This window comes from Haematobia irritans, chromosome 4, assembly GCF_050003625.1.
Source record: "Haematobia irritans isolate KBUSLIRL chromosome 4, ASM5000362v1, whole genome shotgun sequence".
Lineage (NCBI taxonomy): Eukaryota > Metazoa > Arthropoda > Insecta > Diptera > Muscidae > Haematobia > Haematobia irritans.
Window position 1 is genome coordinate 33208083 of NC_134400.1, and position 15968 is coordinate 33224050.

General features: G+C 32.3%; 1 protein-coding gene across 1 annotated transcript in view; it reads right to left on the reverse strand.

Moving 5' to 3' along the window:
* HGTX (HGTX homeodomain transcription factor) overlaps nt 1-7216 on the reverse strand; it is a 74336-nt gene extending 67120 nt beyond the window's left edge. The window contains exon 1 of the mRNA XM_075305572.1: nt 5628-7216. Within this exon, the coding sequence (XP_075161687.1) occupies nt 5628-6606 (979 nt within the window). The 5' untranslated portion in view covers nt 6607-7216. The remainder of the gene's footprint in view (nt 1-5627) is intronic.
* Nucleotides 7217-15968: the final 8752 nt, after the last annotated feature.

Genomic DNA, 15968 nt, shown 5'->3' on the forward strand with positions numbered 1-15968 from the left:
TTTTATTTCTATAGAAAATTTTGTCAAAATTTTATTAATATAAAAAATGTTGTCAAAATTTTATTTATATAGAAAATTTTGCCAAAATTTTATTTTTATAGAAAATTTTGCCAAAATTTTATTTTTATAGAAAATTTTGCCAAAATTTTATTTCTATAGAAAACTTTGTCAAAATTTTATTTCTATAGAAAATTTTGTCAAAATTTTATTAATATAAAAAATGTTGTCAAAATTTTATTTATATAGAAAATTTTGCCAAAATTTTATTTATATAGAAAATTTTGTCACAATTTTATTTCATTAAAAATTTTATTTATTTAAATTATTTAAAATTTTGCCAAACATATTATATCTATTGAAAATTTTTCTATAGGAAATTTTGTCACTACTGTATTCAATAGAAAATTTTGTCAAAATTCTATTTCTATGAAAAAACAAACTTTCCAAATTTTTATTTCTATAGAAAATGTGGGTAAAATTTTATTTCTATAGAAAATTTTGTCAAAATTTTAGTTCTATAGAAAATTTTGTCAAAATTTTATTTCCTAAAAATAGTGCAAAAAATGTTTTATTTCTTTATATTTCTTTTTTATTCGTTAGAAAATTCTATAGAAAATTTTGTCCAAATTTTATTCCTATAGGAAATTTTTGTCCAAATTTTATTTCTATAGAAAATTTTGTCAAAATTTTATTTCTATAGAAAATTTAGCCAAAAATTTATTTTTTAAAATTTACAAAATATTTATTTCTATAGAAAATTTTCGCACAATTTTATTTCTAAAAGAAAATTTTCGCAAAATTTTATTTCTAAAAGAAAATTTGGTTAAAATTTTATTTCTAAAAGAAAATTTGATTAAAATTGTATTTCTATTGAAAATTTTGTCAGCATTTAATTTCTATAGAAAATTTTGTCAAAATTTTATTTCTATAGAAAATTGTATTGTTTTATTGTTTTAGCCACCGTGGTGCAATGGTTAGCATGCCCGCCTTGCATACACAAGGTCGTGGGTTCGATTCCTGCTTCGACCGAACACCAAAAAGTTTTTCAGCGGTGGATTATCCCACCTCAGTAATGCTGGTGACATTTCTGAGGGTTTCAAAGCTTCTCTAAGTGGTTTCACTGCAATGTGGAACGCCGTTCGGACTCGGCTATAAAAAGGAGGTCCCTTGTCATTGAGCTTAACGTGGAATCGGGCAGCACTCAGTGATAAGAGAGAAGTTCACCAATGTGGTATCGCAATGGACTGAATAGTCTAAGTGAGCCTAATACATCGGGCTGCCACCTAACCTAACCTAACCTTTATTGTTTTATTTCTATAAAAAAAAATTGTCAAAATTTTATTTCTATGGAATATTTGGTTAAAATTTTATTCCTACCAGTATCGAAGATTTTTAAAAAGTTGTATTTCCATAGAAAACTTTGTCACAATTTTATTTCTATAGAAAATTTGGTCACAATTTTATTTCTATAGAAAAATTTGTCACAATTGTATTTTATAGATAATTTATCAAATTATTACTTCTATAGAAAATTTTTGTCAAAATTATATTTTTATAGAAAATTTTGTCAAAACTTTATTTTTATAAAAAATTGAAGTGCATCTTAGTTGAAGAGAAATGTTTTGCAAAATATATCAAAACATCAAGAATTCTACCAATCTACCAAACAGTAAAAAATCTACCATAGTTTGTTTTGATTTTTTAGATTAGAAAATTAATTTATAAATCAGTTACAATATTAACAAATAATAAATATGAAGGAAAATCTTAAAAGGCATGTCATATTGGAGATACGGGTATAGGTCATGAATTTGTGAGCCTAAATCTCTCTCTCTGTTCAAACTCCCGTTCCCTTTCCGATATGCCGCGAGTGAGTTCATCGTGATGAAAACTGAATGCATGTTCTCTAAGATTCCAGTTCATGTTTAGGCCATATTGCGTACCTAAAAACTCCCACCTTTTCGCCCAGAAAACAGGACGCCCAATTGTTTTCTCTGCTAGAAGATGGGGAAGTCTTCCCACTGGTAATGATAAAAACTTTATTTAGGTTAGGTTAGGTTAGGTTATGTGGCAGCCAGATGTATCAGGCTCACTTAGACTATTCAGTCTATTGTGATACCACAGTGGTGAACTTCTCTCTTATCACTGAGTGCTGCCCGATTCCATGTTAAGCTCAACGACAAGGGACCTCCTTTTTATAGCCGAGTCCGAACGGCGTTCCACATTCCAGTGAAACCACTTAGAGAAGCTTTGAAACCCTCAGAAATGTCACCAGCATTACTGAGGTGGGATAATCCACCGCTGAAAAACTTTTTGGTGTTCAGTCGTAGCAGGAATCGAACCCACGACCTTGTGTATGCAAGGCGGGCATGCTAACCATTGCACCACGGTGGCTCCCAACCTTATTTACGTATGAGAATTGAATTTTGAGAGTTGCCGGAAACATATTGGGTAAACCAGTTGCCAAAAATTTGCAGTGTTGATAGGCAGAAACAATATCTTCTTGATGAAGAAATCTGAGGAGCTTCTCCACTTGGTCGTAGCTCTGAAACCCGCAAATCCATAGAATAAAACAGTCTTGGTAGCAGAATCGAAAATTTTCAGTTTCTTTGAGAGCGATATCCTTGCCGTTTTTCACATATCGCTACAATGTTGATGTAATGGCCATTTTAGATGTCTGCATTTTGCCCTTTTTAAAGGAAAGGGAACTTTTGATCCTCCGATTAGATTCCTTGAGGGCATGGAAGCCCTAATTTTCCTCCGATATTCTTATAATTTCAAATCTAGAGGTATGTTGGATTCATAAAAGCTGTGCTAAGGGCCAATATTTGAAAGTCACAAAGAGCTATACCTAATTTAGAATATATGTTGGGTCGTATTTGAGGACAAGGAAGTCGTATTTTTTTTTTTTTGTTTTAATCTTGAGGTACTTTAGATCCGAAAGGAGCTATGGGACAAATACAGTTTATATCGATCAATGTTTCACTATAATTCCTTTATAGACTAACCACCCGATTCGACATCTTGGGCCAATAGAAATACAATTTATTCCTGACATGTCCTAATTAATTTTGGACATATAATATGGACACTAAATATCGTTAATGATTTGATTTTCATTTTAGTCTTTCAGTTTCGTGTGGTAACATAAAATGCCATTTACTATCACTCCCCAGATTTAGATTTATTCGAAATGTCTACCTTATGGTTGCCACCAAAGTCATCACATGCTGCACGAAAGAGGCTCTGCAGTATTTGGGCTCATTTCCGGCGGAGCGACGTCGTGAGATGACCTGCACTTTGGTATTTTCAATGCCATTCCTACTCTCTAAAATGCCCCAGACAAATGAAATGCAGTTTCCCAGTACTCTCCAGATTTAGATTTGCTCGAATTGGCAGGAATTATGGCCTTCAAATGGCCGACAAGGCCATCAGACGCTTGACGAAAGTAGCTTTGTGGTATTTTGGCGCATTCCTGGGTCTTGAAAGCAACGAAACTTTGGACTTTTTTAGGTTCCTTCGTACTCTCTAAAATTCTCCAAGTGCAAGGATTTCGATCCGGAGATTTTGGTGGCCATTGTTCGCCAGCGAATGAAGCGAGGAACCTCATTTTTACGCCTTTCTTGATTGACGCATGCTGAGTGCGATGATGTCGAGTCCTGCTGAGGAATCTATGGTAGACGGCCAAAATGTTTGTCTGCTCAGGGGTTTCCATACTATCTTTACGATATTTTCCCTATAATATTCGACCTTTATTTCCACCATCGTTCGATGAATATGAGCGGTGGGGGAACATCGACCGTTGCGGTGGCCCACACTATTTCTATCGGCGATGGGATAATGCCAGTATCACGGTAACTAGCAAAATAGAAAATTGGTTCTTATTTAAATGCTGTAGGACCCTAACGACTCTAACACTTATTATTATTCTCCCGACTAGAGATTCTTTACCTTGGAGACCAGCTGCGGATATTAGTACGCCCTATTAAACAATTTGCGTGACCCCACCATAAATTTTCAAAGGTCCGAGAAGAAAATATCGTCAGTACATAAATGTCATGTTCTTCCAGTTCATCTACACTATCTCTCTTCGAGAGACTTGCATGGTAGTATCACTATAAAACAGAAAAGAAAACTCGTCCGATTCGATGTCCCAAAGGTTATTTGATGGTCGTTCCTGTTGTCGGGATGAGCTTAAGGTCCATATTTAATAACAATGGGATACTCAACAGGTTAAGGAATTGGGACCGTATGGTAATACGACTATAAAACGGAAAAGAAAATTCTTCCGATCCGATATCCCGGAGGTTTCTTTTCGACTCGTATGGTCTCTTTTTGAAAAACTTCCATGGTAGTACGATTATGGAACAGAAGAGAAAACTCTTGCGATATCTTCCGAAGACTTCTTTGTGGTTCGTTTTGTCTCTCTTCGAAAAACTTCCATGGTAGTACGACTATGAAACAGAAAAGAAAACTCTTCCGACTCGATCTCCCGAAGGTTTCATTATGGTCGTTCCTGTTGCCGGGATAAGCACAAGATCCTTATTCTATAACAAACGGATACTCAATAGCTTATGGAATTGGAACCGTATGGTAACATGACTATAAAACAGAAAAGAAAATTTCCGATTTCTCTCGACGGTTTCTTTATGGTTCGAAAGACTTCCATGGTAGTATGACAATAAAACAGAAAAAATAACTCTTCCAATTCGATCTCCCGAAAGATTCTTTATGGTCGTTCCTGTTGCCGGGATGAACTTAAGGTCCATATTTAATAACAATGGGAGAGTCAACATGTTAAGGGAGCCACCGTGGTGCAATGGTTACCATGCCCGCCTTGCATACACAAGGTCGTGGGTTCGATTCCTGCTTCGACCGAACACCAAAAAGTTTCTCAGCGGTGGATTATCCCACCTCAGTAATGCTGGTGACATTTCTGAGGGTGTCAAAGCTTCTCTAAGTGGTTTCACTGCAATGTGGAACGCAGTTCGGACTCGGCTATAAAAAGGAGGTCCCTTGTCATTGATCTTAACATGGAATCGGGCAGCACTCAATGATAAGAGAGAAGTTCACCAATGTGGTATCACAATGGACTGAATAGTCTAAGTGAGCCTGATACATCGGGCTGCCACCTAACCTAACATGTTAAGGAATTGGGAGCGTATGGTAATACGCCTATAAAACAGTAAAGAAAATTCTTCCGATCCGATCTTCCGAAGGTTTCTTTATGGTTCGTATGGTCTCTCTCCGAAAGACTTCCATGGTTGTATGACTATAAAACAGTAAAGAAAATTCTTCCGATCCGATCTTCCGAAGGTTTCTTTATGGTCGTTCCTGTTGCCAGGATGAAGGCAACTTCCATAGGTATTTAATAAAAAAGAGGTACTCAACAGGTTAAGGAATTGGAAGCGTATTCCCCTTTCGTTCAAAATTATTCAATTATTATAACTTGAAAGTTTTCAACTTTTCAGCCATTCCATATCGGCCATCCTGTAGAGAATTTCTCCCAAAATTTTTTTTTTTTTAATTTTTCTCTTTTTACTCCAAATTCCTTAATAATCTCTAATAAATTTGCAAAACTACTTCGAATTCGAATTAATCAAAGAAAATTTCCAAAAAAAACTTACCTCCCGTTAAAGCACTTAAACCCGCCGATGTTACCGGCGGTGGTTTCGACAATATCGTATCGATACCATGGGGATTGGCCGTACCTTGAGTCTGAGTGTTTGTTGTCCCAGCAATACCGGATGATGACGATGATGTCGAACGATTTTCGGCCATTATATGGACATTCTGGGAGTTTGCATAAGAGCCATTTAAAGGATTTTGACCGGGACCAGTAGTTGCTCCTCCAGTTTTCATTTCAGTCATGGAATGTAATGCTGCCAAGGGAGGACCCAAAAAACTTAAAGGCAATTTGTGATCCAGACCAATGTTATTATTATTGTGGATACCCAAAGGATGGCCTGTATTGGAGGAGGTAAATTTACGATTGGATAGATTTTCAGGACTATAATCGGCCGGTGGGGGACTTGATTCACTATTATTGCCAGCCTCTTCACTCGATCTCTGGCTAACGGAAAACGATTTGGAACTATCGACTCCAGGACTAGAATTATTATCATAGCGGGTTCTTTGATTATGGCAATTATCCGGTGATTCCGATTGTAGGCGGGATGAGGCTTGAGAGTTGCTGGAATGTTGATGTTGGTGCTGCTGATGATGGAGATGATGATCGCCCGAGCCATGATTGTTATTGCTCGTCATCAAAGGGGGAGGTGTGGAAGAATCATCAGCCGCCGATCTGGGGGACTTTGGCTCACCATGTATTTTATCCGTTGAGGGATTATTTTTCAAAAGCATCAAAGGATGATTATTATTATTTGCCGCATATGCTGCCGCCGCTGCAGCATTATGATAGTCCAACAATTGGTTTTGATATTCCATTTGTGTGGGATCAGGAAATCCATTTGCCAAATGACCCGGATGATGATGATGCAGTGGGGGACTACGATTCAATAGATTAACAGCAGCCGTTGGGGAATTCTGTGAAGCTGCTGCCGAGGCAAATGTATGATGCCGCATATAGGGATTTATAAGATCCATGGTATCGCGATGATCGTTGTGCTGGGGCTTAGGAGAAATGGTGCTAATACTATTCGATGATGATTGTTTGTAATCCACAATGTCTTCAAGACGATCGTTGAAGCGATAAATCGTTGAGGGGGACGGTGAAGTGAAACCGGCGTTAATACCGGCGGCGGCGGCTACAGCAACAGCCTGAAAGGCATTAAACGATGATGGGCAAGGTGAACGTAAGGCTAAATTAAAGGCCGAATTTTGCGATAAATGAAATGTTTTCGATATGGGAGAATTTCCAGCGGGTGTAAAAGAAGCCAGATTGCTATGTAATTTAGAGTTGGTGGCAAATGACTGTAAGGAAAGCGGGCTATGCGGGCCCTCGGGCGTGTTTTGTAAATATGGACTACCCAGATTGTTGTTAATGATTACACGAAAACTCAAAAAAGAAATCACTTTGATTAAAAGAAGGGAGTTTTCTTTTTTTTTTAATTTTTTTTTTTGCTATGGCAGAGTTTCACAATACACTGGGTATTCAAATTCGGGGAAAATTTTTCACCAAAACTCTATTTTTTGTTTTAGCACTTGTTTTCTATCTGATATTTTTCCAATATTTTTCTTTTTTAATTTTTTACAAAATTATATATTTTTTGTATTTTTCCCAATATTTTTTCACTTTCAAAAATTATTTCCATATTGTTATTCTTCACTCCATTTTATATCAAAATCATTTTTTCTCAAGGAATTCTTCTAATTTTCGACGGTATATTCCGTTGGTTGTTTTGTTTTCTTTTCTTTGGGGGATTTTATTCAATTAGAACCGTTTACGCGTCCGTTTGTTTAGGCCTACAACATTGAAGTGATTTCGAAATTGAACATTTTTTCTAAACCCTTAATGATAGATAGAGAGCGAGCGCGCGCGTGTGTGTGTGTGTATATATGAATGCGTGCGTACATATCCAAGCGTGACTGCTGCGTATTTGTGAGTACAAAACGAACACCTTTGTGGAGGAAATGAATCTCATAAAATAGTGCACACAAACACATTTCATAAGCGACAACACACAGACTCAATGGATGATGATGACGAAGATGACGATGATGGTAGTACGTCAGGGCATAGAGCAACACCGAAGGCAAAAGGAGTAATACACCAAACCACCACACCACACACAACAATGTTGACAATAACGAGAGTATCAATTTTCACTAGATTGTCAACCGTTACTTGTACTCAAATCTGGCGGCTAACACAGTCCCATACACTCACAGTCACTAACTCACTCTCTCTCAACTGCTTTATTGCCATTTCTAGTTTGGCAACGCGCATTCATTTTTATTTTGTAACATCCCCACACACTCTCTCTCACGCTCTTAATGCTTGAGTGAGTTTGATATTAACGATGGCCACTCACAATTTGATAACCTTTAGCTTATGACAATATTGAAAAAGAAAGAGATAGCCTTATACTATGCAACTCTATAAACGAGTAAAATTAAGAAACGCAACAAAAAAGAAAAAAAAAACAACCAATCTCTTAATCTATGGGGGTCTTTATTAAATCTCAGATACATGGATCAAACAGTGTTGCCACTCAGTGTTGCCACTCCAATGAGATTTGTATAAAATAAAAGTAAAAGTGTATGATAAAAAAACTATGTTTTTTTTTAAGAAATTTACCAGAATTAAAATCTTATTATTTTGTGTTTTTTCTTCGAATTTAATTTTTTTCTTTATTGGCTTTCCACGAAAGTCTCATATTTCAGCATGGGAAGTTTAAAATCATACTGTACAATTAAATAAATATTATGTAATTACAATATTAGGTTTCATGAAAAAAAAAAATATTTAAAATAGATATATAAACAAAAAACCATAAAATTTGATTATACTGAAAAAATAAACACTATTAAAATTTAAGTTTGGCAATTGTAAAAAGAGGAGAAAAAATTTAATTTTGACAATTGTAAAAAGAGGAGAACATAAAAAAAGCAATTAAAATAAAATTTATCATAACAGATAATGGATAAAGAATATTAAAATGTTTTATTATGTTATTTTATTTTATATTATGATAATATTAACGATTTTACAGAAAGGAGGAACCTACGCACAATGGGACAATATTTTGTAAAAATTTCATTTCTATTGGTAATTTTGTTAAAATTTTATTTCTATAGAAAATTTTATAAAAAAAATTATTTCTATATAAAATGTTGTCAATATTTTATTACAATGTAAAATTTTTTCAACATTTTATTTCTATAGAAAATTTTGTCAAAATTTTATTTCTACAGAAAATTTTGTCAAACTTTTATTTCTACAGAAAATTTTGTCAAAATGTTATATCTATAGAAAATTTTGTCAAAATTTTATTACTTTAGAAAATTTTGTCTACATTTTATTTCTATAGAAAATTTTGTCCAAAGTTTATTTCTATAGAAAATTTTATTTTATTTTATTTCTGTAGATAATGTTGTCTACATTTTTTCTATATAAAATTTTGTCAAAAATTTATTTTTGAAGAAAATGTTGTCTTAATTTTATTTCGTTAGAAAATTTTGCCTAAAGTTTATTTCTATTATTTTCACATTTCTAATTTTCTATAGAAAATTTCGCCAAAATTTTATTTTTATAGCAAATTTTGTCAAAATTTTATTTCTATGGAAATTTTTGTCAAAATTCTAATAAAAATTTTTGCCAATATCTTAATTTTGTACAAAATTTTATCAAAATTTTATTTCTGTAGAAAATTTTTTCAATATTTTATTTCTATAGAAAATTTTATAAAAAAATTTATTTCTATATAAAATTTTGTCCATATTTTATTTCTATAAAAAATTTGATAAAAAATTTCATTTCTATTGAGAGCTTTGTCAAAATTTTATTTCTATAAAACAATTTTGTCAAATTTTTATTTCAATGGAAAATTTTTTCAACATTTTATTTCTATAGAAAATTTTGTCAACATTTTATTTCTATAGAAAATTTTGTCAAAATTTTATTTCTACAGAAAATTTTGTCAAAATATTATTTCTACAGAAAATGTTGTCAAAATTTTATTTCTATAGAAAATTTTGTCAAAATTTTATTACTTTAGAAAATTTTGTCTACATTTTATTTCTATAGAAAATTTTGTCTAAAGTTTATTTCAATAGAAAATTTTATTTTATTTTATTTCTGTAGATAATGTTATCTACATTTTTTTCTACATAAAATTTTGTCAAAATTTTATTTTTGAAGAAAATGTTGTCTTAATTTTATTTCGATAAAAAATTTTGTCTAAAGTTTATTTCTATTATTTTCACATTTCTAATTTCCTATAGAAAATTTTGCCAAAATTTTTTTTTTAATAGGAAGTTTTGTCAAAATTTTACTTCTATGGAAATTTTTGTCAAAATTCAAAACAAAATTTTGCCAATATCTTAGTTTTATACAAAATTTTATCAAAATTTTATTTCCATAGAAAATTTTGTCAATATTTTATTTCTATAGAAAATATTGTTTAAATTTTACTTGTATACAAAATGTTGTCTAAATTTAATTTTTATAGAAAATTTTGTACAAATTTTATTTTTATAGAAAATTTTGTCAATATTTTGTTTCTATAGAAAATATTGTTTAAATTTTACTTGTATAAAAATGTTGTCTAAATTTAATTTTTATAGAAAATTTTGTCAAAATTTTACTTCTATAGAAAATTTTGTCAAAATTTTATTTCTATAGAAATTTTTTTCAAAGTTGTATTTCTACAGAAAAATTTGTCAAAATTGTATTTCTATAGAAAATTTTGTCAAAATTTTATTTCTATAGAAATTGTTTTCAAAGTTGTATTTCTATAGAAAGTTTTGGCAAAATTGTATTTCTATCGAAAATTTTGTCAAAATTTTAGTTCTATAGAAAATTTTGTCAAAATTTTATTTCTATAGAAAATTTTGTCAAAATTTTATTTCTATAGAAAATGTTGTCAAAATTTTATTTCTTTACAAAATTTTGTAAAAATTTGATTTCTATAGAAAATCTTTTCAAATTCAAATTTCAAAATTTGATTCTATGCAAGTTTTTGTTAAAATCTTATTACTACAGAAAATTTTGTCAAAATTTTATTTCCATAGAAATTTTTCTCAAATTTTTATTTCTATAGAAAATTTTGTGAAAGTTTATTTCTATAGAAAATTTTTGTCAAAATTGTATTTCTATAGAAAATATTGTCAAAATTTTATTTCTATAGAAATTTTTTTCAAAGTTGTATTCCTATAGAAAGTTTTGTCAAAATTGTATTTCTATAGAAAATTTTGTCAAAATTTTATTTCTATAGAAATTTTTTTCAAAGTTGTATCCCTATAGAAAGTTTTGTCAAAATTGTATTTCTATAGAAAATTTTGTCAAAAATTTATTTCTATAGAAATTTTTTTCAAAGTTGTATCCCTATAGAAAGTTTTGTCAAAATTTTATTTCTTTACAAAATTTTGTAAAAATTTGATTTCTATAGAAATTCTTTTAAAAATTTGATTTCTATAGCAAATTTTGTATTATTTCTATAGAAAACTTTGTTAAAATTTTATTTCTAAGAATCAAATTTTGTCAAAATTTGATTCTATGCAAGTTTTTGTTAAAATCTTATACTACAGAAAATTTTGTCAAAATTTTATTTCCATAGAAATTTTTCTCAAATTTTTATTTCTATAGAAAATTTTGTGAAAGTTTATTTCTATAGAAAATTTTTTCAAAATTGTATTTCTATAGAAAATATTGTCAAAATTTTATTTCTATGGAAAATTTATGAAGTAGCTCCTAATTGGCGAGCCACCATGGTGCAATGGTTAGCACGCCCGCCTTGCACACACAGGATCGTGGGTTCAAAGTTAATTTCGCCGTTCGAACTCGGTTATAAAAAGGAGGTCTCTTGTCATTGAGCATAACATAGAATCGGGCTATAGTAATAAAATGTAGACAAAGTTTTCTATAGAATTAAAATGTTGGTAGATTATAACTATAGACCGATATGGACCAATTTTGGCATGGTTGTTAGCGGTTTAACAAAGAAAAACACATTTTTTTTGTCAAAATTCGTTTTTATTATTCAACATTGTTCCCTTCAAGAGCGATACAACGATTATAACGACCTTCCAATTTTTTGATACCATTTTGGTAGTACTCCTTCGGTTTTGCCTAAAAGTAGGCCTAAGTTTCGGCGATCACCTCTTCATTGCAGGCAAATTTTTTCCCTGCGAGCATCCTTTTGAGGTCTGAGAACAAGAAAATGTCGCTGAGGGCCAGATCTGGAGAATACGGGGCGTGGGGAAGCAATTCGAAGTACAATTCATGAATTTTTGCCATCGTTCTCAATGACTTGTGGCACGGTGCGTTGTCTTGGTGGAACAACACTTTTTTCTTCTTCATATGGGGCCGTTTTGCTGCGATTTCGACTTTCAAACGCTCCAATAACGCCATATAATAGTCACTGTTAATGGTTTTTCCCTTCTCAAGATAATCGATAAAAATTATTCCAGGCGCATCCCATGATCCTATGGTGGAGGGTATAAAAATTAATGGTATCGTTATTGAATCAATTTTTTTTTGTAAAAATAAATCTATTGGATTGTCCTCCTCAATACAAAAATTCGATTTTGATATTCTCAAATCTGGCTACCCTAGATAAATATGAGTTTGTAAATATTCTGTCTGGCATATACAACAAGTAAACAAAAAAAACATTGTAGTTAGCCATTCATGGAGACAATATTAAGAGGAATTGGAATTAAATGGAAACTGAAACACAGGGAAAAGGAAAAACGAATGGGAATTTTATTATGTACGTCATTAAAATACACTAAAAACAAACTTCACTTGACTAGCCACTCAAGACTTGAAACAACAGCCGCCATACACAGGCACGCAAGTTCTCAAGAGTGCGGTGGGTGAGTGGTTAGGGGAGGCTCTTCAAATCTACCCATAACACAAGTAACTCTATCCTTATCGCTCTCATTGAAGAGTTTTTTTTTTTTTTTTGGTTGTTAAGGCAAGAGGTAAGTTATTATTATTTTTAGAGATTTCTATCCCAAGCTAAAAGACTCTATCGACTCTCGGACAGGACACCAGAAAGTCACTAACTTACTACACTCACTCATTCACTTTACTCTGGGTCTAACTAAAAGGGAGATGGCATGTTTCTTAACATTCATCAAAGCCATACACTCGCTCTTTCTCTCTTGTTCTCAACTCTTGCTTTTTTTGTTGTTGTTTAATGTAAAATACTCATTTCCCAAAAGAAAAATGCCAAATATTAATAGCATTGTACCACCATTTATTGGATACTTGCACTCTTCTTCTTCATCAGAGTGTTTTCAGTTTTGTTTTTGTCTTTTTTTGTTGTTTTTTTTTTTTGCGTAATTTTGTCATGGCTTGACATCTTCGTGTTTATTTGTTTAAAATGTAATAAATATTGAGTGGTAGTCAATGTTTTTTTCATTTTAGTCTCATATATGAATGGTTTCATATTGTTGTAGTGCTTTGTGTTTGCCTGTTGTTGTTGTTGATGATGATGGTTCTCTCATATAGTATCTCCTCCTTTCTGAGAGGAGGTTAATGCTGTTGTTGTTTGTGAACAACGTCTATTGTTGTTCTATAGCCATATGTATGTGTGTGTGTTCATATATGTATGTCTGGTGGCTGAATTTGCTACTACGTATGTTTTATTAAAATTTGACTTTTAATGAAGTTCTCTGTGTTTTTGTTTGTTTTTTTTTTTGTTATTCGTTATCATATTGGATGTACTATATTATTTTATATAATATCGTAAATAAAAAAGAGAATAAGGAAAAAATGATGTTTCGGTTCATCTTTATTATGTATAACGGATATTATTGATTTATTTCGTAATAATAACCATCTAAAGGCTTTTTAATTATACTTCCTAAGAGTTGTTGGGTTTTTTTGTAAAGGGGGTGGCATGTTATTAGGGATCACTAACAAGGTAAACAAATTAGTGTAGGGTGGGGTAGCTGATATGTAGTGTTACCAATACGAAAGACCATTTGTTCTTTAACTGCTGAGACGCGCTATATAATGACCCCTTTAATTTTTTGGAAAATTTTGGCAAAAAAATTATTTTTTGATTTATTTGTTTTTAATATGAGTTATATATTTTTATTTTAAATGGATAAATTAAGAAATTCAAAATATTAGACTTGTAATTAAAGAAAAAAGGACTAAAAAACTAAGTTAATTTAAGCAAGTGAATAAAGGGTGATACGGTCAAAATTTGGTCAAGGAAAAACGCGTGTAAATCGGTGAAATCGTTTATTTAAAAAATCAAATTAAATTCCTTTTTCAAGTTCAATTAGTATAAAATTCAGGAAAAATATTCAGTTAGGCTTTCGCTTTTCCAAATCCGAATTGCCGGGCCTCACGCTTGACACCTGCCATCAGATTTTGTACAGCCACCTTGTCCACCTTCTTCGCCGCAGAAAGCCAGTTTGCCTTGAACTGCTGCTCGTCCTTAGCAGTTTTTTTGGTCTTCTTTAGGTTCCGCTTGACAATAGCCCAGTATTTCTCAATTGGGCGGAGCACTGGCGTGTTGGGAGGGTTCTTGTCCTTGGGAACCACCTGCACCGAAAGAATTCTCTTCGTTAATTTTACGAAGAATTCTTCATTAACTATTCTTCCTGAATTCTTCATTAAAATAACGAAATTTTCATTCATTTTCGTAAATTTTACGAAAAACATTTTACGAATATACGAAACTTCTACGAAACATTCTACATTAACTATTCTTCGTAAAAAGTTCGTACTTTTAACGAAACTTTCTTCACATTTCATGAATTTTGTGAAGAAGTTTTTACGAATATTTTACGAAACATTCTGCGTTAAAATTTCTTCATAAAAAGTACGAAACATTTTCTTTGAAATAACGAAGAAGTTTCATTGAAGTTGTAAAATTTCCGTTCGCGGCATTAAATTGTCTTTTATAATGTGCTTGAGTGTATTCCTTTATTCTATTTTTTTATGCAAGTCTATGCTACTTCTCATTTGGGTGATAGCGCGCTATGAATAAAAGTGAAGCAATAAAACTCAAAATTATTCAAAAACTTAAGATGTTAAGTAGTGATGTCATTTTTCACACATGCAACTACAACCAAATGCACTTTCGACTATAATTTTTTTTATAAGAGTTCGAACATTTTTCAGAAAAAAGTACGAAAATTTTTCATAAAAAGTACGAACATTTTTCATAAAAACTACGAAAAATTTTCATAAAAAGTACGAAACATTTTCATAAAAAGAACGAAATTGTTTCATAAAAAGTACGAAGATTTTTCATAAAAAGTACGAATATTCTTCATAAAAAGTACGAATTTTTTTCTTACAAACTACGAAAATTTTGGAAGAACTTTTCTTCGTAAAAAGTACGAAATATTTCGTACTTTTAATGAAAAGTTTCTTTGGTTTTAAAACAATGACAAATTTCGTACTTTTAACGAAATTTTTCGTTCTTTTTACGAAGAAAATTCTTTCGGTGTGCACGTTGTTGGCGGCGTACCACTCCATGGCCTTTTTACCGTAATAGCAAGATGCCAAATCCGGCCAAAACAGTACGGAACAACCGTGTTTCTTCAGGAAAGGCAGCAGACGTTTATTCAAACACTCTTTCACGTAAATTTCTTGGTTGACAGTCCCGGAAGCTATGAAAATGCTGCTTTTCAAGCCACAGGTACAGATGGCTTGCCAAACCAGATATTTCTTTGCGAACTTTGACAGTTTTATGTGCTTGAAAATATCTGCTACCTTTCCCCTTCCTTTTGCTTGTAGTCGGCTTTGACTTAGGTTTCGTCGTCCATTACCACGCAGTCAAACTTCGTCAGCATCGTCGTGTACAGCCTCCGGGATCGCGCTTTGGCCGTCGTATTTTGTTTATCATCGCGATTTGGAGTCACTACCTTCTTGTAAGTCGATAGTCCGGCTCGTTTTTTGGCTCGATGCATGGTTGTAGACGATACACCCAGCTTATTTGCGGCATCTCTGAGAGAGAGGTTAGGGTTTCGCTTGAAACTACCGGCAACTCTCTTTGGCTGTCGACAAACGTTCCCCAAACACTTTAATTACATTTGTAACGGTTGATTTGGCAACTTTTAGCGATTTTGCCAGCCTTGCGTGCGATTAGCTCGGATTTTCGCGATGCGCGAGCAAAATTTTTGATACGCTGCTCTTCTTGCTTGGACGGCATTTTGACAACTGAAGACTGAATTCCAAAATCAAAATAGGAGCAACATTCCACACACACACACACACCTTCAAAATGAGGGGTGTTCAGGTTTTTTAAATGCAAAATTGAAAGAAATACGTCAAGTTTATATTGACCAAATTTTGACCGTATCACCCTTTAAAG